Source organism: Ischnura elegans, chromosome X, assembly GCF_921293095.1.
Source record: "Ischnura elegans chromosome X, ioIscEleg1.1, whole genome shotgun sequence".
Lineage (NCBI taxonomy): Eukaryota > Metazoa > Arthropoda > Insecta > Odonata > Coenagrionidae > Ischnura > Ischnura elegans.
The window spans coordinates 48,472,320-48,496,030 of NC_060259.1; the positions used below are offsets into that span (position 1 = coordinate 48,472,320).

The window sequence follows — 23,711 nt, forward strand, 5'->3', positions numbered from 1 at the left end:
TTGCATTGCGGTCGGGCATCTATTTTTCTGAATGAGAATGTTTGAGGGTGGAATGCAGTTGTTCGGGTTTTTCTAAACTCCGCGAGAGCTGAAGGTATGTGGATGTGTTTGTCCTTGCATAAAAGCTACAACTGGTTTACGAACGACGTAGAATCAATGTTTCCCAATATTATTCTACCTGTAACTCGATCACCGATGCCTGTAAAATCAGTTAGCAGAATATCTTTCTGATTGTATTTCGCCGATTGGGACTGAACATTGTCACCATAGTACCCCATGTCTCAATAGGGCTCATCAAAACTCGACTGGTCTTTTTTCGTGGCATGCTACTCCTTTAAAACTTGCGATGTTGTTTTAAAAATTTTGGTATTAATTAAGATAAATAAAGATTTAAAAATGGGGAAAATTGATACAGCTGTTTCAATTATTACAAGAAATGTGATGCTACCGAAGAATGATGAAGATAAAATGGATCGACAGTGTAAATAATGAGAAAGTGCCATGAATACTGCGAGGAAAGAGAATTCTTCTATAAAATTTAATGAGAAGACAGGACAACTTAGTTGACAACATTTTGAAGAATGAGTATCCGATGAAATAAACACATAAGGATAATTGGAAGGGAAGAAAGGCAAGAGATTGCTCTGAACGAGTTTCATAGGACAGGTTATAACGCTAGCAAAAGTATAGAGGAATGAAGAGCTACGTCAAACCTATCTTTGGATTGCTGAATAATGATGATAATGAGTGCAAATTTTTTTGCGTGAATGATTTTGACGGAATGGAACTGCCATTAAAATTTAAACCAAAGTTAAACTTTAGATATTCGTTTACGTAATCTTACAATTTGCGTGATGTGGTCACTTTTGTTCTTCGTCATCGCGTTCATAAGTCAACGTTCATATTTAGTGTAACCCTGCCTATTGAAAAAGTAAGAAAATGTTATGTTCCTTGTAACCCATCATCAACACTGTCATAGCCGCTTAGGTTGTACGATAAAGACCACAAGGAAGGAAATGAATAGAAGACGGAATAGCGCGAGATAATAAAAATTACAGTTTGTTCGACTTGAAGCCCTCCTGCAGACTCAACGAGGCGGAACGTGCAGTAGGGAAAGTCAACAACGATAGTAGGGACACGTGAATGTTGCGCTATTTTGGGAAGACATTATTCTAATGCGTCCATATTCCTCACTCATTCCGGTAGTAGTCCTTTTCGCCCAGCCAAAAATTTACCCCTCTCTGAACGGAAGGCTTACCCCCTACCACCTCCCTACCCACCTCACTACGGTGTATATAAGTCGGTAGGGCCTTCAAGGCTTTCCTTAGTCCTACAACCACACGTCAAGAACTGAGGGTAGAGGTGTCATTGCAGCGGTGCAGGTTCAACTTTCGATATCGTGATAGGTCTATAGGTCTGGCTCTTCCGACTGCGGAGGCAATCTTAAGGACACCATATTTCGAAGATTTTAAGGTAACAAATATTTTTATCTGCATATTATACCCAACTGGTATTCCCATGAAGGCGACCGTAATCGCCTTATTTTCTTTAAGAGCTCATAGTTTGTCAATAATGGTGTTTTCCGTATGTGCACCATCGGGAAACTTTGAATGACGAGTGGCGATTTTGAGTTCATCTTATTATTTTTACAGTTAAAATTATTGGGATGCTTTCAGTGTTTCATGTTTTACGTACTATATATTAGGGGGCATTTGGCAATCGGTGTCTTTGCAACGCTGGGACGATCCTCTTTATCATTTTGTAGTGATATTTCCTAAAGGTGCTTCATGTATGAGAGACTTGTAGCATTGTAGATTATTTTTGCGATATAAATCCCAAGTCAGTAATCCTGGAGGGTTTCGGTTTCGAAGCTGAAGACGCGAGTTTCCACCTCCGTATTTTACACGTGGTGGTGAAATTATTTGATAGATCTTGGAAGCTTTGATATCCCAGTGGATTGAGTGCTTCTGAACTGTACGTTAAGGACGCTGCACAAGGTGAAAGATCGTGTGAATTAAATCATTCATACTGTCATCGGTCACGGGATCATACAAGCAAAAATAGTACTCGTTTAAATTTTCATTGAATGATCATACGCTTGACGGTTTATTCAGGAATTTTTTCCGTTATGCACTGCAAATTATTTATTTTGCATGATAATTCGCAATGAATAGAGACTTTCAGAGTTTCGGACTAGGCTAAACGCGAGGGTACTTCGTAGACTTCTAATTTTCCCTCTACTTAAAAGTAAAGCTGCATAATTTCCGTAGATGCATTTTTAAGTCACATTTTTATTTCTACGAGTGAGTCTATTAGACTTCATGTCTATCCATGTCGTATATGGAGATAAATTTATTTTAATTCAAAGAACACTATTTAAAGCTAGGAGCATGAGAACGTTTCATGTTGGCATGGTGGCATTTCCATGATGGTGGATCGACTTACAGCTATCAAAAAAATGTGCCATGTTAATTCTCTCCTTGAAATGGTGTGTTCATTAATGGCGTTTGGGTTGATTCTCTCCCTTCATGTGCATTAGAGGATAAAGCATTGTATTTTATCTTGTTGCTTGGTGAAGGCCTTTTTAAGTCTCATTAAACTGCTATTGACGTACTATATTTACTATTCATTCGCTGTCTCTGGCGTGTCTTCATGGAATCGACTCAACATATAGGAATGTAAAGAAAAACCTTATGAATACGCTTGAATTTAATATTGTACGGCCCAAGTTTCAACGTAGTACGCCATTATCTGGCACATTCTATGTAAATGTTTTATACGCACCATCTTCCATTTATTTACAGTATTTACTTGTGGTTCACCCGCTATATAATGAGTACTACGGGTAGCAGCTCCCTTTTGAAAAACTTCGTTGGCGTTTCGGATGTGTCCAACCGCTCCATATGGCGAGCCCTGGTTGCAGAATGCCTCGGCACCTTTTTCCTGGTGCTCGTGGCGTGTGGTTCGACGTCCAGCGGATGGAGTGAAGATTACGCCCCCTCAGTTCTCCACATCGCTCTCTGCTTCGGACTTACCGTCGCTACAATGGTTCAGGTGGGTACTCAGATTGATTCGTTCAGGTTTATGTGTTCGAGGAATTTGCTCCAGGGTGCTGCATAGGAGACTCAATTCCATCTCGTAGAAGGCTGTTTCCTGTGGCTACTTCTGTCGTTTTTAAACTGTTTTGAAAGATGTCCGCGGCGCGGTGATGAGTTCATTTTGATCCACTTTCTTCTAATTTTGTTCGGTATAAAGTTAGTAATTACGAGGAGTGGCATAGAATAGTTTTGAATTTGATAGATCATATTAACATGCATTTAAATTTCGGTGACTACCCCTAATTGTATCTTATTTCCCCGTGAAACTCTATTGAATTGGTCAATCAGTGACGCGAGAGGAGACTTTTGGCGGCCGCTTGAAATGTGCGTTAGACGACAACAAATTTAACAGTCGAGCATCCTTTTTGGTGGTATTTTGAATTTCCTAATGAATTAGGTAGTTTTCTTTGTTCATATTCATTGCTTTATATCTTCTCTTACTTAGAAAAAATATAAATGTTTTCACAACATAGACTAAAATAATTGAAGTAAAATTTAGCTTCATAGTTTCTTGGATTGCATAATTGCAGGCGGGATAAGTAGAAAGACTGGAAAGAATCTCTATTTTAAATTCTAATTGACTTTGAAAGTGAAGATTATCTATCCATGAATGATGCCATTCTGAAACAAACTGACTTATCGCTTTCATACTAATGCAAGTGGATTTCCTGGTTAAGGAGCTTAGTAAGAACATTTTTTTTTGTGAATCATAAGTTTGTATTGGAACGTTGATGAGTTTTAACGGAAGACGGAAGGGGTTGCTTTGGCGCAAGGAACCAAGTGTATTTTATTTTTGATGTTTGTATTTTTTATGCAAAATATTTACAAAAACCTGCTTTTGTTACCGCAAAACTATACTTATGAATGTTAAATTCATTACTGCATGAAGCCTAAGTTTTTGCACAGCCGAGTGGAACCTAAATGTAACTTGAAAGTTATGAAGTATTCGCAACTTCTGCGGTTTGCTTTGACAGCTCGTCCAGCAAACGCAACGCACCACCACATATGTATTTTAACTTTTCTCAATTCTTATCAGGTGACGGGGCACGTAAGCGGTGGTCATATAAACCCCGCTGTCACAGTGGGGCTGCTCGTCTCCGGCCAAGTGACTATTCTCCGTGCCTTACTTTACATCCTGGCGCAGTGCGTTGGTGCGCTCGCCGGTGCTGGTATTCTGAAGGTGAGTAATATATGCAACCTCTCTTGGCAAGCCCAATATAACGAAAGCGCATAACGAAGTCCCATCAGCTGCTATATAGTCGAGTTAGAGGAAAAAGTTGAGTATTGGATATTGTTAACAGATTCTTCATCGATAGATATCCTACGTAAAAATTTCAATCCCAATTATCTTCTGAAAAATGAAAAAGAAGAAATTTTGTGCTTTCGCATTAAATAGCACAAAGCTTCCATTTAATTTTTCATAACGAATCGCTTTAACGAAGTTACGCCTGAAACCATTCAATTCTCTTCTGAATATTTTCTTATTCTATGCTGTAATATGAAGTAAACGGTGTACATGAAAGACATATTTTAGAAGAAAGGAAGGGGAAATTCAACCCTAGACCAAATAGATTTTTATTTAACCCTTATTACCAATCAGCACTATGCATAAATTTTTAATGCGATCTATTCAAAGAGGCCTCTTTTTGTGTCTAGCAGTTCTCAGTCGATCGTTATCAATTTCTTTTTTATTGTTGTACCGATTCTTGAGACTATGCATTTCAACTTATTACCAGGTTATTTAGAATCACTTGCTCTATCAATGGGAATTCGGAGTGTGCTTATGTAATCGTTAATTGCCACCCGTAGTCATAGTTAGACCAATAGAAAATTCCTTTCTGGCTGCATTCCTTGGATTGTTTGGATTGCTTTTTAAAAGTACTTAATTCTTGGAGAACACGCCACCACATGCATTTTTAAAAAAAGCTTGCTGCTCGAAAAAATACTGCTTACGTGGAATTACGGTAAATTACGGCTCGCCTTTCGGCTGAAAAAGTAAATATTCAGCACATATTCACGATAACTTAGTCCAGTCTGTTGATCTGTCTTTTCTGGGCTATTTATAATGAAGACAGCAGTCGCTAGCCAATGTCAGCAGCCGCGAATCAATCGTATTACTCTAATTTAGATGGCTATCACTTTTCAATTTTGGAATTACTGCTATCTTCATTTCTCCCTTACTTAATTATATTTGATAAGGTTTCTTACTCGCAATCGCAGATCAGAGGAAACCTAAATTACGTACTTAGTGATGACCATAATCGCGTAAGCCATGTCACAATTTTCATTAGAAAAACTGGCCTTTTCAATTCAATTTAATAATGCAAATGCAAAATAACTTGTTTTCATCACAATATTAAACTGCTGCCCTATTCAATTGGTAATGATTTATAATTACTATGCAATAATATAGCGCGTGATACTGCAGACCTTCGCCGCCTACTTAACGGTAGCCCCAAAAACTATCTACTTTTAATCAAGGATTCTTGACTTTCAGGCGATAACTCCGAGTGAAATAGCAGCCTTGGGACTTGGCAGTGTGTCTTTGGGTCGGTCCGTGACTGCAGGACAGGGTCTTGTCATCGAGGCTCTCATTACTGCTGTCTTGGTGTTTGTGGTGCACGCAGTCTGTGACTTGAGCTCCGAGGAAACCAGCGGTTGCTCAACTGTTGCAGCATCCCCTGGACCCCTAGTCATAGGTCTGGCGGTTGGCACCTGCCACTTGCTTGCTGTAAGTAGAGGAAAAGGCTTCACCAGAGTGGAAAAAACTAGAAAATTGTATGAGGAATAACTTGCCAATGATTTCAATTCAATACTTAAAAAAAGGACTATGATGGGTCCAACGAGTATTGTTTATTTAATACATTTATATAGCAAGTTATTAATTATCTTTAGTCGTGAGAAAAGAAAGATTGAAGAGCCATTTAAAATGACAATGAATTTCTCTGAACACATCTTAGTGTACAGCAAGAAGTTTTTCGAACGAACTGAATAATTCCTGCATGCAGAAATGATCTCTAACGTTGCATTCTTACACCATTGCTTTGACAGTTGCTCAATCAGGATTTTCTTTTCCAGGTGCCGTACACTGGCAGTGGCATGAATCCCGCTCGTAGCCTCGGTCCCGCCGCTCTCGCCGGTAATTGGGACCATCACTGGGTGAGTTAGTTGTACCCATTCCCTGAAAACCATCCCTTTGCCTCATTTTTCGAACATGATTAACTTTATACTTCTCGTATCCTGAATTTCGTATGATGACTACTCTTTGGCTAGCAGAAGCCACGCTGAACTAACTTCTACAGATTCCCACGATGGTTTCTTCAGATGACCTCAACCCTCATTTCTTAATGCAGCAATGCTGAAAAACATTTTTTGTATCTGTATTAACCGTAGTTTTGATGAATGCGTAAATGTCCTAGGCCTTTGTATTGTTACATAATAATTGCTGAAATTCGTTTTGCTATTTACTATTTAGTGTGTCGCACATTATTTTCAGCATCTCATTTAATCGTTTCAACCAACTCTGGTTTAACTGTCTCTATACTATACCTACAATTCGCTCCTTAATTTAGATATGAAATTGGCCGCAATACCGCTACCTCTAGAGAAGGTGACGCCATAACATATTTAATTTCAATATTTTTTTTTATTTTATCGTGACCAGATTTTCTCAAGTAAATACACCATTGCAATGGACTTTTGGGCGTGGTCAGATGGTCTCTTTGACAGCCGCAAAAAAATTATTTATTTCACTTTCCTATGTCAAGTTCATTGCGAAAGTGTTACTTCCTGATGTATGGATTGATTGGTTAGTACGAAGAAAAGATTCTCAATTGGTCCATCAAAATCGTTGTCTTGACTACTCCCTTATTGTGTATCTGTCTTCATTACATGCTTGGTTAGTAAATGAACGCATCTATTTCCTGGATGAAAGGAGATGTTGCTGTACTTCCTATAATTATTCTTAGTGTTGAGTTGGTCGCATTTTGAGCTCGTTAAAAGCATAATATTACCTGCTAATGAATTGTTTTGTGGTCACCATTCTTTGAGAAATTATGAAGGATTCTATTTTCCCTCGCAAAACTATAAATCTGTTTCTTCGTAAAGTGTTCTCGGGATCACCTCCGGGTCAGGAACTGCATGACTGGCGTCGTTGAGATGGCCGCGTCGGAGATAAAACTTCGGCAGTTGTGCAGTTCCTAACCCGGTGGCGATCCAGAGAATAATTTAAGAAGTCTATTCACTGGGAAAGGAAAAGAATCTTTCTTGTCCATCTGTGGTTACGTATGTCCATGTCATGACCTTCTTTTGGACAGAAATCAATTATATGATGCTATTCTTCCATGCTCATTTGCCGTTTGTGGAAGATTTCTCATTATCGCTTAACCCAATATTTGCTTGTAATTATAGGTGTACTGGATTGGACCGATCATTGGTGCAGCGCTCTCCGCCATTATTTACAAGTATATGCTGAAATCAACGAAGAAATTGGCAGAGATTACACAGCATAACATCGAAATGGTTCACCAGTAACTCGACTACTCAGCCGGCGCATGATATCAGCACTCAAATACCGAATGATGACAAAGCTGTCCCACGAAAGGGATGAAGATGCCCTTGAGAGCATAATTTCGGTGATAATTTTACTATTGTTTCATTACTTCCACCCTTCGCTGACAATGGAAGTAATACTTTTAGATTTATCTTAATTGAAAAATTTTGTGTTTGGAATATTTCATTTTATGGTTTTTAACATGAGAATGTGATCATTGGAAAAATAATTTTTCAAGGATGTAGTAAATAGCTTTTTAAAATTTATTTGTTCATGGTAACTTTTGCAAATTGTTTTAACCTCGGAAATGAAATGGTTTTTCAATTGGGATGTTAACAAAGTGGCGATTTTTAAAATTGTGAGAAGCGAATGAGATATTTCGTAACTTTAAATATGTAGGAGTAGAAGAGCAAGAGCAATAGAAGTGGCATGATAATACTTGTTTAAAAGTTCTCAACTGCTAGTCCTTGTGTCGAATACTTTGAATATATATTGTAATAAATCTTTTTAACACAATATTTTCTCCTTTGATTTCCCCCTTTTTCTATTTATTAATTATTAAAGTATTACTTCAATTATAAAGTATTGACTTTAGTAGCATTCACAGGCTTCCACTTTCCCTAATAAATTTGACCAGCTGCATTACTGCAGATTACATTGTCATCGTGTAGGGGAGAGCGGGGTAATAGCGTACATTTAAGCATCTCTATTTTATATTTTTCAATTGAAAACTTCAAGGAAAGAGGCCATCATACTATTTGGAAGAGAACCCGATTTCCCACCAATTATTTGCTTCATGTTTGGAAAACTTAACTTTGAGTATTACACCTATTTTATACTGCACGGGTACCACTGTAATAATTTCCTGGACTGTAACGACAATTTACTGTGTCGTAACCATCAGAGGAAATTGATCAACTGTCCCAAAAATTTACCATTTTCATATTTATGACTAAGAAATTCCCTTCCTCACATATATTGAATCAGGATCAGAAGTAGTACATGTTAGACTAATGTTTCACACATTTGATGGGATGATATAAATAACAAATAAGTAACTGAGTTAATGACTTCTAATTCCATCCTAAAATATATATAGCGTGGCGTAGTTAGAGGTTCGCAGAGGTAGGAATGTCTTCATTGGTTGTGCCACTCGATTTGGATTTTCGAAATACATATCACAAATAGTTGGACTTACTTACTTCCATCATTCACATCAACGAAATCTTTGTAACCTATCCAAAAGGTTACACAAGAAATCGTTTGCGTAAGTAATACAACTACGTATGTATGATCTTAGGGAAAATAAGAAATAATTGACATTACTATTTAACGCCATACTATACTGTAAGGTACTAACTACATAAGGCTAGAATATTCCTTCTGAAAACCTATAGTTTTTTCATTTTTTGCGTTGCGTAAGTGTACAAAGATGACTGTTTTCCGACGCGTGAACACGTGACGTATTATTGTCCATGTGTGAAACAGGGAAAATCCAAATTGATTCCATGAACTTCTATATATTGACTGGGCTGGCAATTCATGGTCATCGCAAAAGTCAGACGCACCATATATTGTAAAACCTTAAAATCGAATGGTAAATCCGCTGGAATCATCGGTATATACGGGATCAAAACATCCTCTCCTTTGTATTTTACCTTGATGATCGTTGCCTCAATGACGTAAAGCATTAAATTGAGGTTAAGGTTGATTAAATTTCCGCTTCATGATTACAACTGTCTGTAAATTGTGCGGTGGTAGTGCACGCAATTATGGTGAATTAAAAAAATCTGTGCAATACTTGACTAAACCATCCTGATTTATGACTGTGTCACCTGATTTGAAGGAAAATAATTCTCCTGGAAGAAAATTCTGAGTGATCTAATTAAGAACATCAATATCTTTGTTTTTCGACACCAATATCGCTCGTTCTCTCAACCATTTATGGCTTTGAACTGTAGCGATATTTTTGGAAACAAATGCTGAATGATGTCCTCTTTGTAGTCTGTGAAGTTATAGAACTCTTTTTGTAATGTGATGAATCCGGTCAAGGTGTCATCTGCAACATTACCATTTCCAATGACTTATAACTCCTTCAAAACGCTATTGTAGAGTGATCTTGTTGCAGAAACACTCGCATGTTAGTTGTCAAATCTAGTTACTTTACGAACCACCACAAATTTGATGATTTTAGGCAGACGTTTATGTCGTCATCAAAAGTTGAGCGGAGAATAACTGGAAGGGTTTAGTGAAATCACCTGACAACAAAATCATAGCACCACGAAAAACGTTTTGGTCGTCCAGACGATCTTTCAACGTCTGTCTACTGCCTCCAGTGACCCCATATGGACCATCGTTCATTCGTCCAAAACGATCTATTGGTATACCTGTAGAACTTCCATCACTGCACTATTTTAGGCTATGTTTCAAGCTGGTATTTCGCTGATTTGCATGCTTAATGGTAATTTCAAGGCAGAATGTGAAGTTCATCCACCTTCTAACAAAATTGCTGCTATTCCAGTTGATGCTACAAGCTAGGGCAACTTCATTTTGAGATCTGATCCTCGCCAATAGCAATGAAGTTAGTTACGTTTTTCCAGTCCCAGCGGGAGCGTCAAGTAAGTTCCTCTCAAAGGATCCAGTAGTCACAGCTTCTATTAACGTATCGTTCGCAATCCTTTCCTGTTGATTAAATTGTGGAATATTTTTCCGAACTGTTCTGGCCAATGCTTCAGTGATATACTGTTTTACTGTTAGTAACTCGTTGTTAAATGCATCGCGCATTGGACGATTGGGTGCTGTTATGCCCAAACATGACAATTATTTATTTTCTATTATTACACACATGTCTTCTATCATGATTAATGTCTCATTGTCAATTCATAACGTCGTTTATAGTGCAGGAATGAATGTTTGGCAGAGTACGCGATGCAGAAAATCCTCTGACATGTCATCCCTACGTTTAACCGTCAAATCTTTCCGATTCCAGGGGAAACATGTCGATATGATAATAGCACAAAGGTTAGATTTTAATGCGGCTATTAAGATATGATGGAATCCTTGAGCGTATCATCCCAATGAGAATCATTCTCGAGCAACAGTAATAGTTAACACGCCTCACGGTAAGTCTCGCAGAGATGTCCATGGATGGTTCTCAGTTGTTGAAACGATGTCAGACCGCGAACATTCATCAACAACAATCGAAGATAGTAACATTCGTCGTTACTTTGATGTACTGTGTAAATACGACCAAGAGAGTCTCAAGCAAGTAGCTACATTTTCAACTGGTGTTCCTTGTTTCCGACGCTGAAATGACGTCGATGATGCGTTCCACGTGTAATAGCGTGGCATATCCGCATGCAACAAATTGCGAGCGTAAACATCTGTTTGACAAACTGAGAAGAAACTTGTGAATATGGTCGATAGTGAACGTTCCGCTCTGACCGCCGCGTTCTCTTGATTGAAATGCACACGCTGTCAATTTTCTAGATAATGTGCCAAATGGACTACTGTAGGGTGTCTTTTATGGACCGCAAAGGAAAATATACGCCGAAGTGCTCCGTTGCTGCTTACATAGCGACCCAACTATATTGAAACACTTCGCATTAGCATTTGTTAGCAATAAAGGTCTCTTGAGTATCGCTTGGAACACTTACCGTCAACCATACAGGGTGAGTTGTTGTTGGGAATTCCGCAAGGTACACATAGGTGAGACCGGGGTAATACCGTACGGCGGGGAATACCGTGAACCATAATTTCAAATCCACAAGTGTATGTCGTGAGCGCTTGGAAGTGCTGAAAGGAAAGCGAAACCATTAAAGACAATATTAGAGCTTCTGCTTTTATGGAGGTGTATTTGACGAGAGTTCTTCTGCTTTTCCACCTTTATTTACAATTTAAAGGCCAACTCTATCTCAGATAAGTGAAACATGTTACAAACATGATGTTTGCAGGAAAGATGTTACTGGAATTGTTTACGGCATGATAACTACATTACTATGTATTAATGATGCTGCCCTTGTCCTTGTACCTGCAATTATATAAGAAGTGTAACATTATTTCTGAAATGAATACAAATTAGAATTTCATCATTATGTGACAAAATTATGTTATAATGAGTTAAGTGGACATGAAATTTTCCTGCACAAAATGTGTTTCATCAAATGAATTCATTTGTAAACAACTGTCAAAATGTTGATTGTTAGCTAAAAAGTGTTTTGAATCATTTCCGATACGAGAACCAAATGATCGTAATGGATATGGTGGAGGCAACAATTGTGGCGATTTCACTTTTCCATCAGCACAACATAGATTCACTGCTGTTTTTTTTAAGCGTAAGGGTATTGCAAAATAGTCTATATTTCCCCAATTTTCACTGATTTTTCGGCACATAAATCTACTTCCGGATCGCAGTTGAAAGCTTCTCGTTCCAGGATCACATGAGCACAGTGCCTGCGGAATCGTACAATTTCATTGCGTCGTGCTCGCTGCTTTTCTTTTTGACGTGCTAGAACACGCCTATTTTCTCCATTTTAAGTCACTCTATAAATGTGCCATACAGATACGACAGTTACTATTATTTGTCTCTCGCTGGTCATCAGTTTGGTTATCAGGTAAGGTAGCTCGTCGCACATTTGAGTGCACTCGTAGTCCTCAGTTTGGTGGTCTTCTCGTTGGTATTGTAAACGATCGAAGGAATGGAAGTTATCGCGCACTTGTCAGTAAAGAGTATTGCTATGCCAAACTAGACGAACAAATTATTTGCTTTAAATAAATAATACAACCGTTAGTAACGAAATTAGCCTAAAATGAGTGAATAAAGTTTTCATGCACTAATTTTGTCAATAAATAATGACAGAAGAACTTTTCCACTTTGATATAACAAAGTAATTAATGTGTGAATAAGCATAGAAAGAAAATAAATCCAAATAAATAATTTTAGAAAGAGATGTCAATTCGTGCGTAGGTTTCCGCGGCGTTGTTCACGATGACTGCTAATTTTCGGGTTATCCAGGCGCGTCTGTCGTTTATGGTCGACAACAGTTTCGAAAGCCATCCTGCTTTCGTCTTCAGGTCGAAGGTGAGAAGTTCTCATTTTTTGCCGTCCTATATACCACTGGCCGATCTCCCTCTGTGCGCTGATTGGTCAGCACTATCTTCCACACGTTGCTGATTGGGTAGCCGTTGTCCCTGTTTATATTTTGTGTTTTGTGAATTTCAATTGCTTCCCTGATTTGCCTTGGGTAGAAGCGAATCTCTTTTGCCACTATCTCCGCTTTTTTCGAAATCAATTTTATGGCCCGCCTCACTCCAAACATGCTCTACAATGGCAAACAAGTGCAGTTGTTTTTCATTAGTGGCTCTCACATGCTCCTTCATCCTTGTCGCCATTCCTCGGCATGTTTGCCCAACATATGATTTTCCGCAGGAGTATGGCGCTGTGTACACGCCTTCGCATAGCGCCTGCGGGATACGATCTTTTGGTCAAGGTACTTACTTACAATGTTTTGCAATTGAACCTTGTGACCACGTCATGCTTCCTCGGTATCCTAGCAATACATTCTAACACTCCTGCTATGAATGGAATTGTAAGCCGTACAATAGCAACAGTACGGAGTAAGAAAAAAGCGAAATGACACTACAGAATTGAATTTTATTGCCATAAACACTATTTCAGTACGAAGTAAGAAAAAAGGGAAATGGCACTCCAATATTATATATTATTGCTGTAAACACGATTTCAGTACGAATATGGAAAAATGCAAAATGACCTTCCGGAATTAAATTTTATTCCTATAAACACGATTTCAGTACGAAATAAGTAAAAAGGCGAAATGCTACTCCAGAATTCAATTTTTAAGCTATAAACACGATTTCAGTACGAAATAAGCATAAAGGCGAAATAAAACTCCAGGATTGAATTTTATTTCTACAAACATGAGTTTCGTCCGAAGGAAAAAAATGCAAATGACTAAAAAGAATTGAAAATATATAATATAAGCACGAATTCAGAACTATGTAAGAAAAATGCAAAATTGCACACCAGAACTGAATTTTGTTGCTAAAAACACAATTTCAGCAAAAATAAAAAAACGCGAAATAAAACTCCAGAATTGAATTTTATTGCTATAAACACGATTTCAGTACGAAGTAAGGAAAATGCGGAATGGCACTCAAATATTAAATTTTATTGCTCCAATCACGATATCATTTCGAAGTAAGAAAAAAGCGAAATGACACTACAAAATTGAATTTTATTTATATAAACACGATTTCAGTGCCAAGTAAGAAAAAAGCGAAATGGCACTCCAGAATGAAATTTTATTGCTATATACAGGATTTCATTACGGAGTTGGAAAAATGCGAATTGACCTTCAAGAATTAAATTATATTGCTATTAACACGATTTCAGAACGAAATAAGTAAAAAGGCAAAATGTCACTCCAGGATTGATTTTGATTACTACAAGCACAATTTCAGTCCGAAGTAAGAAAAATGCAAAATAACTTTACAGAATGAAATTATACTGCTATAAACACGATTTCAGAACAAAATAAGTAAAAAGGTGGAATGGCACTCCAAGATTGAATTTTATTTCTACAAGCACGATTTCTGTCCGACGTAGAAAATGCGAAAAGACGCATAAGAATTGAATTTAATTGCTAAAAACACGACTTAAGTACGAGGTAATAAAAATGTGAAATATCACTCCAGAATTAAATTTTACATCTATAACACGATATCAGTACGAAGTATTAAAATTGCGAAATGACATTCGAAAAAAGAATTTTATCGCTATAAACAAGATTTCAGTACGAAATAAGTAATAAGGCGAAATTACACTCCAGGATTGAATTTTATTTCTCAAACACGATTTCAGGAAGAATTTAGAAAAATGCGAAATTACCATCCAAAATTGAATTTATTGCTCTAAATACAATATTAGTACAAAGTAAGAAAAAAAATGACATTAAAGAATTGAATTTTAATTTTATAACACGATTTCACTACGAAGTAAGAGATTGCGAAATACAATCCCGAAATGAATTTTATTGTTATTAAAACGATCTAAGTACGAAATAAGAAAAATGCGAAATGACACTCCAATATTGAATTGGAATGCAATAAGCACGATTTTAGTATGAATTTAGAAAAATTCGAAATAACACTACAAAGTTGAATGATATTGCTATAAACACAATTTCAATACGAAGTATGGAAATTCCGAAATGACACTATATAATTGAATTTTAATATTATAAACACGATTTAAGTACAAAGTAAGAAAAATGCGAAACGACACCCAAATATTAAATATAATTGCTATAAACACGATTTGAGTACGAAGTAACTAAAAAGGTAAAATGGCACTCCAGAATTGAATATTATTGCTGTAAGCCCGATTTCAGTAGGAAGAAAGGAAAATGCAATATGACCCACCAAAATTGAATTTTATTGCTATTAGCACAATCCAAGTACGAAGTAAAAAAATGCTTAAATACCCTCCAGAATTGAATTTTATTACTATACACAAAATATCACTACGAAACTATCACAATACGAAATAACATTTCAGAATTGAATTTTATTTCTATAAACGCGATCTCAGTACAGAAAAGAAACATGTGAAATGTCACTCTAGATATTCTTATTGCTATAAACAGGATTTCCGTACGAAGTAATAAAAATGCGAAATGACACTCCAGAATAGAATTTTATTCCTATAAACATATTATCAGTATGAAGTAAGATAAACGCAAAATTAAATTCCACAGTTAAAACTTAATGATATAAACACCATTTGAGTGCGAAGCAAGTAAAATGCGAAATGACACTTCAGAATTGAATTTTATTTCTATAAACACGATTTCAGTACGAAGTAGAAGGAATGCGAAATATCACTTAAGAATTGCATTCTTTTGCGGTAAACACGATTTCAGAAGGAAGTTTGAGAAATTTGATATGACATTCCTGAATTGAATTTTTTGCTATGAACACAACTTCAGTACGATGTAAGAAAAACGCGAAACGACTCTCCCAAATTGAATTTTTTGCTATGTACACAATTTCAGTACGAGGTTAAAAAAATGCGAAATATCAATCCAGAATTGAATTTTATTACTTTAAACACGAATTCATTGCAATATAAGTAAAAGGCAAAATGACACTGCGGATTTAAATTTAATTGCTCTCAACTAGATTTCAGTACGAATTAAGAAAAATGCGAAATGACGCTCCAGAATTGAATTTCATTGCTGGAAACATGATGTCAATTCGAAGTACGAAAATTTCTAAAAAGATTCTCCTGAATTCAATATTAATGCTATAAACACGTGCTCAATACGAAGTAAGAAAAATGCGAAATGACATCCAGAATTGAATTTTAATACTAGAAACATGTTTTCAGGATGAAGTAAGAAAAATGGAAAATGACATTGCAGAAATGAATTCTATTGTTATAAATACGACATCAGTACGAAATACGAAATGTGCGAAATAACACTCCAGAATTGAATTTTATTACCATAAACACGATTTCAGTACGAAGTAAGAAAAATACTAACATGTTATTCAGGATTGAATTTTATTACTATAAACATGGTTTCAGTCCGAAGTAAGGAAAATGCGAATTGACGACTTGAATTCAATTTTATTGCTATAAACACGAATTAAGTACGAAGTAAGAAATATACGAAATTACATTCAGGAATGAACTTCATCGATGTAAACACGATTTACGTAAGAAGTATGAAAAATGCGAAATGGCCCTCCATGATCGAATTCTATTACTAAAAATAGGAAATTAGTATGAAGAAAGAAAAATAGGAAATGACACTCAAGATATTAATTTCTTTGCTGTACAAACGATTTCAGTAAGAAGAAACAAAAATGCGAAATGGCACTCCAACAATGAATGTGATTGCTTTAAACACGATTTCAGTTGGATGTAAGAAATATTTGAGATGACCTTCAAGAATTGAATTTTATTGCTATGAACACGATTTCAGCACAGGAAAGAAACATGTGACGCACTACAATTGAAGTTATTGCTATAAAGACGATTTCAGTTCGTAGGAGAATAAATCAATATGACACTCCAGAATTGAAAATAGTTGCTATTAAAAGATTTCAGTACGAAGTGAGGACAAAACGAAATGAAGCACTATTATTGAAATTTTTGCTAAAAACACGATTTCAGTACGAAGTAAGAAAATTTCGATATGATACTCCAAAATTAAATTTCGTTGATATAATTACGATCTAAGTTCGAAGCAAGAAAAAAGGCGAATGACACTCCAGAAAGGAATTTTATCGCAATAAACACGATTTCAGTACGAAGTAAGAAAAATGCGAAATGACATTCAGAATGAATTTTTTTGTATTCATCACCATTTCATTATTAAGTAAGAAAAATTCGAAATGACACAGCCGAATCGAATTTTACTGCTATCAATACGATTTCCGTGTGAAGTAAGAAAAATGCGAAATGATTTCCATGATTAAATTTTATTGCCATGAACACGATTTTTGTGGTAAGGAAGGAAAATTTGTAATGACCTTCCAGAATTGTATAATATATGCAATTGCTCATTACGAAGTAAGAAAAATGCGAAATGACATCCAGAATTGAATTTTAATGGTTCATAAACGATTTCAGTTCGAAGTAAGAAAAATCGGAATTCACACTCTGGAAATGAATTCTATTGTTATAAATACGATATCAGTATGAAGTAAGAAAAATACGAAATGACAGTCCAGAATTGAATTTCATTGCCATAAACACAAATTCATTCCGAAGTAAGAAAAATGCGAAATGGAACTCTACAATTGAATTTGATTGCTATCAACACGATTTCAATAGGAAGTAAGAAAAAAGCGAAATGACACTCCAGAATTGAATTTAATTGTTATAAACACGATTTCAGTACGAAGTAAGAAAAAAACACAATGACGCAATGTCATTGATTATTATTGCTATAAACACGATAATATTTCAAAGCAAGAAATATTTGAATTTTGAATGACCTTCCAGAATTGATAAATATTGGACTTTATTATAAAATGAATTGGAAATATTGGACGTCCGATTTCAGGACGAAGTGAAAAAAGCGAAACACACTCAAAAAATTAACTGTATATCCATAAACAGGATTGCAGTAAGAAGTAAGAATAAAATTACGTACTAGAAATTACGTACTTATATTTGATTGAAACTCGATTTCAATTCGAAGCAAGAAAAAATTGAAATGACCGCCAAGAATTAAATTTTATTGTTATAAATACGATTAAAGTAGAAAGTAAGAATCGTGCGAAATGACATCCAGAATTGAATTTTATTCTTATGAATACGATTGCAGTACGAAGTAAGAAAAATGCGAAAAGACCTTCCAGAATTGAATTTAATTGCTATAAACAAGATTTCAGTACGAGATAAGTAAAAACGTAAAATGTCACTCCAGAATATAATATAATTGCTATAAACATGAATCCAGTCCGAAGTAAGAAAAATGCTAAATTACGCACTAGAATTGAAATTTTATGCTATAAACACGCATACAGCACGAAGAATGGAAAAATGCGAAATGACACTCCAGAATTGAATTTTATCGCTATATACACGGTTGTATTATATAGTATGGAAAAAGGGATATGGCACTCCAGAATTTAATTTTATTGCTATAAACATGATTTCAATACGAAGTACGAAATGCTGTAAATGAATCTCCAGAATTTAATTATATTGCTATAACCACTTTCTCAGTACGAAGTAAGAAACATTCGAAATTGCACTACAAAATTTTATTTTATTGCTATAAACACGATTTCAGTACATAGTAAGAAAATGTCAAAATGAAAGTCCTGGATTGAATAATAATGCTGTGTACAGCATTTCAGTCCGAAGTAAGAAAATGCGAAGTGATGCATCAGAATTGAAATTTATGGCCAAAAAAATGAATTCAGTACTAACTGGGAGAAATGCAAAATCACACTCCAGGATTGAATTTAATTGCTATAAACACGATTTCAGTACGAGGTAAGAAAAAAGCGAAGTGCACATTAGAAATGAATTAATTATATTTCTGCAATCACGATTACAGTATGATTAAAAAAAGTGGAATGACGCACTAGAATTTTGTTTTATTGCTATAAAACTATTTCACTACGAAGTATGAAAAAAGCGAACTACACTCCAGAAATGAATTTTATTGCTATAATAACGATATCAGTACGAATTAAGAAAAAAACGAAATGTTACATTAGAATTGAATTTTATTGCTATAAACATGATTTCAGTACGAAGAAAGAAAAACGCGAAATTACACTGCCGAATTGAATTTTATTTCTATCAACCCGTTTAACAGGACGAAGTGAAAAAAATGGCAAATGCAAATCTAAATTTGAATTTTGTTGTTATAAACATGATTTTAGTACGCTTTAGGAAAGATTCGAAATGACACTCCAGATATATTTTTTTTTGCTAGAAACATGATATCAATACTAAGTGCGAATAGCTCTAAATGAATGTCGAGAATTGAATTTTAATGCCTTAATTCACGATCTCAGATCGATGTAAGAAAAAGCTGAAATGACACTCCAGAAATTATTTTTATTGCTATAAACACAATTTCAGTACGAATTAGGAAAAAGGTGATATAACGCTCTAGAAATGATTGTTTTTGCTTGAAACATGATTTCAGTACGATTAGCGAAAAGCTCCAAATGAATCTCCAGAATTGAATTTTAAGGCTATAATCACCATCTCAGTACGATTTAAGAAAAATGCGAAATGACTTGCAGAATTGACTTTTATTGCTATAAACAAAATTTCACGACGAAGTAAGATAAATGCGAAATGACACCTAAGAATTGAATTTCAATGTTTATTAACACTTTTTTCGTACGAAGTATGAAAAATCGAAATGACATTCCAAGATTATATTTTACTGCTTTAAACACTATTCCAGTATAAATAAAGAAAAATGCGAAATGGCCCTGATGAATTTAATATTATTGTGATAAACACCATTTCAGTAGGAAGTAAGAAAAATGATAAATGTCACTCAAGGAATGAATTTTAGTACTTTCTACAAGATTTCAGTACGATGTAAGGCAAATTTGCAATGGCTTTAACACATTGAATTTTTATGGTATTAGTACGATTTCAATGCGAAGCAAGAAAAATGAAAAATGATGCACTAGAATTGAATTTTATTGGTAAATACACGATTTTAGTATGAAGAAAGAAAATGTCGAATGACACTCAAGAACTTAATTTAATTTCTTTAAACACGATTTCATTAAGATGTAAGAAAAACGCAAAATGGCACTCCAGGAATGATTCCATATCTAAAAACACGATTTCACAAGGAAGTGAGAAAAAAGCTAACTACACTCCAGAAATAAATTTTATTCGCAATAACACAATTTCACACCGATTAAAAAAAATGCGGAACGACGCTCTAGAGTTGACTTTAACTGTTATAAACACGATTTCAGGACGAATTAAAAAAAAGTGAACTACAATCGAGAAATGAATTTCATTCATATAATTACGATTTTAGTACGAATTAAGAAAATTGCGAAATGTCTCACTAAACTTGAATTTTATTGCTATAAACAAGATATCAGTATGAAAAAGAAATATGCTAATAGACCATACAGAATTGAATTTCTTTGCTAAAAAACCCTATTTCAAGACGAATTGAAAGAAATGTGAACTGACACTCCAAATTCGAATTTTGTTGTTACAAACATGATTTCAGTAGGAATTAAAAAAGATGCAAAATGACAATCCAGAAAAGAATTTTATTGCTAGAATCATGATTTCAATACGAAGTACGAAATGTTGGAGATGAATTTCGAGAATTTAATTTTAATCCTATAAACACAATTTTAGTACGAAGTAAGAAAAAATGCGAAATGACACTCAAGGATTGAATTTAATTGCTATAAACTCGATTTTAGTGTGATGATAGAAAAATGAGGATGACACTCAAGAACTTAATTTTATTGCTATAAACACGATTTTAGTAAGAAGTTGAATGAATTTTTGTGCTTTAAGCACAATTTTATTATGATGCAAGAAAAATTTTAAATGACCTTAAAAAATAGAATTTTATTGCTACAATAACGTCATTGTGAAGTAAGAAAAATGCAAAATGATGCACTAGAATTGAATTTTTATTCTATAAACGGGATTTGAGTACAAAGTAAGGAATAAGCGAAATAACACTCCATAATTGAATTCTATAGCTATAAACATGATTTTAGTACAAACTAAGAAAAATGAGATACGAGACTACACAATTGAATATTATTGCTATAAAATCGATTGCAGTACGAAGTAAGTTAAAAGTCGAAAAGACATTCCAGGATTGAATAATATTGCTCTCAAAACCATTTCATTTTGATGCACGAAAATTGCGAAATGACGCAGCAGAATTGATTTTATTGCCATAAACACGAATTCAATACTAAAGTAAATTCTGATCATCAGGCGATGAATGAAATTACGGAATTGGTTGTCAATAATTATACTCGTCCAACCTCCCCCATCCACCAGAGTAGTGGGGGAGGAGGGTGGAGCTGACGTCAGCTGAACTCTCACCCCTGTCCTTGAGCGGCGAGCGGACTCTTCTTCTTATCTAGCGAATAACCTTGTTGGTAACATATTCGCCGTTTTCTCTTCCGGAAAACGGTTTTCCACGTCTGGCTGTGTTTAACGCCGTCAACTCTGTAGAGATATCGGGGGCATTTTTCAATCTCAATACCCTCCCGAATTAGTCGTCCATAATAGAATTTCTCTTGGGCTAATACCTGCGTCTCGTCGATTAAAATTCGATGCCCATCTTCCGAGTAAGCATGCTCCGCTATCGCCGACTTCTCCGTGTCACGATGTTATATCGCTCGTTTGTGTTCTTTAATACGGGAAGTCACGGAGCACCCTGTCTGCCAAACGTAAGATTTCCGCATGAGCGCGGGATTCTATAAACGCCTTCTACGTTGAGTCTTGTGGTGGGCGTTTATTCGGAATTCTTGCGTGGCGATGGATGAAGGCTTCCGAATGTTCGTTCTGTCTGAAGGTTTCTTTCACGCGATCATCTTCTTTCTTCAGAGCGCAATCGTCAGAAACCACTCTGGCCCTATGATGGAGTGTTTTCATGACCGATGCTTTTTGTTGCGGATGATGGTGGGAGTGCGCGTGGAGGTAACGGTCCGTGTGTTTTACTTTTCTGTAGACCGCGTGTCTCAGGGATCCGTTCATGCCTCTCTGCACCAGTACGTCTAAAAAGGGTAGTTCTCCATTCATTTCTATCTCCATGGTGAATTGGACGGATGGTTGGATGATGTTGAGATGATCGGCGAATTCTTGTAGCGTGTCTTTTCCAAGTGGCCATATGACAAATGTATCGTCAAAATATATAATCCAACAAGATGGTCGAAGCTTGCTCGAGGCCAAGGCGTCTTCTTCAAAATGCTCCATATTGAAGTCGGTATCATCCATCGCCACGCAAGAATTCCGAATAAACGCCCACCACAAGACTGCACGGAGAGAAGGGATAAAAACAAGCCAGTGGCCAATGCCACCATCCCATACGTCGCGGGAACATCTGAGAGAATTTCCCGTGTGCTGAGAAAAGCAGGCATCGTGACGCGGGACAGATCATTAAAGAAGATGAGCGACTTGTTTCCGGTGAAACTTTTGGTACAAAACAACAACATTTATTGCTCTAAATATCTCAAGCAAACAATTTTTGTGGCAAAAATTAAAGGTCTTTTAGCAGCTGTAGTGATTGACTCCACAGTAGACACAACCAACCTTAAATTTTTAAAGCACTGATAATAGCAAAAATTACCAATTTTTATGCCTTATAAATATGTCATTTAATGCGACACATGGAAAAAGCATACTAGTGGCATAAATACAATTGATGGATATGCATCTGAAATATTTAACGTTAAACACATATTTCAATGAGGTGCTTAATATACCGCACGCCATTGACATTATTACATTTACCCTGAGATTACCTTTGACATAGTTCGAACCAATTAAATTGACTTACTTTCTTGTGAATTATGAATGAGGTCATTATACAGCTTGGATCATTTGAATGACATTACAAAAAATAAATATGTGTCATTAAATAATTCACAATATATATAAGCAACATACTGGAGATTATTTCGTGTAAAAACTTAACCTATATTTAAGAAATGAAATTATAAGCTCGGCTGCATATGACAATAATATGAATCGTGCAAAATTGAATTAAAGAAATTATTAACACTCCAGACAGAGATAACTTAGTTTTAAAAGTCTGAGCCATGCGTTGAGATCTCCAAAACCTATTCCTATGACGAAAACTTTTATAATTTAAAGATTCAACGAGAATAAATGTAATTAATTTACAGAAATGATATTACGGATGATTATTAAATGGTTTATTTGATAATTATTTTTGTCCTCAGATAGAGGGAATTTCATAATTCTAACACTCAGATCTTTCTTGTATACAAACAAAACGTAACAAAAATACAGGAAGGTTTTCCAGTGTCTTGGAGTAAATTGATTCTTGGATATCTGAGTTTTGGAACTTTAACCCATCCTCTGGTAGCAGTTACTGCCTTTAAGTCCTACTGGAGGTCATATTGTCACGGCCATACCTGAAATCATCTCAGAATAGCATTTCTTAAATAATTTATTATTCATAGAAACATTCATTACATTTCGGTAAGATTTCTACTGTCCCAGGTTCCGGCAATAATGCGAATTCAAAACAAAAGATCGATTCCGTCGATAGTCGATATAATTAAGAAGTTTGTTGGGAGAAAATTGACTTCATTATCGTAACACTCTTCCTAGAAAATTTAACAAAATTTCTGTCCAAACGACGTAAACACAGCCTTAAAATTGATTTACATACATTTTTACTGAACCGCGTCAAAGACAGAATTATTTTTAGCTCATGAAATAAGAAATCCAAAATTGTAGCAGTTTTCCACTTTTCTGCTTATTATTGGATCTGTAAACCGGTATGTATCGATATTTACTGTTA

General features: G+C 35.5%; 1 protein-coding gene across 1 annotated transcript; it reads left to right on the forward strand.

Annotated features, from left to right (window-relative positions):
• The first annotated feature begins 1,318 nt into the window (after nucleotides 1-1,318).
• LOC124171677 (aquaporin AQPAe.a-like) lies at nucleotides 1,319-8,166 on the forward strand. The gene is made up of 6 exons (XM_046550911.1): nucleotides 1,319-1,473; nucleotides 2,805-3,054; nucleotides 4,135-4,278; nucleotides 5,596-5,829; nucleotides 6,177-6,257; nucleotides 7,509-8,166. Exons 2-6 carry the CDS (start codon nucleotides 2,833-2,835, stop codon nucleotides 7,629-7,631), a joined length of 804 nt encoding a protein of 267 aa, XP_046406867.1. The 5' UTR covers nucleotides 1,319-1,473; nucleotides 2,805-2,832; the 3' UTR covers nucleotides 7,632-8,166.
• Nucleotides 8,167-23,711: the final 15,545 nt, after the last annotated feature.

Excerpts from the sequence above, each read along its gene's own strand:
- LOC124171677 (XM_046550911.1), top strand. The coding sequence starts at position 2,833 with ATGAGTACTACGGGTAGCAGCTCCCTTTTGAAAAACTTCGTTGGCGTT. Across the intron at positions 3,055-4,134 it reads CCGTCGCTACAATGGTTCAG|GTGACGGGGCACGTAAGCGG; the intron begins GTGGGTACTCAG and ends AATTCTTATCAG. Across the intron at positions 6,258-7,508 it reads GTAATTGGGACCATCACTGG|GTGTACTGGATTGGACCGAT; the intron begins GTGAGTTAGTTG and ends TTGTAATTATAG.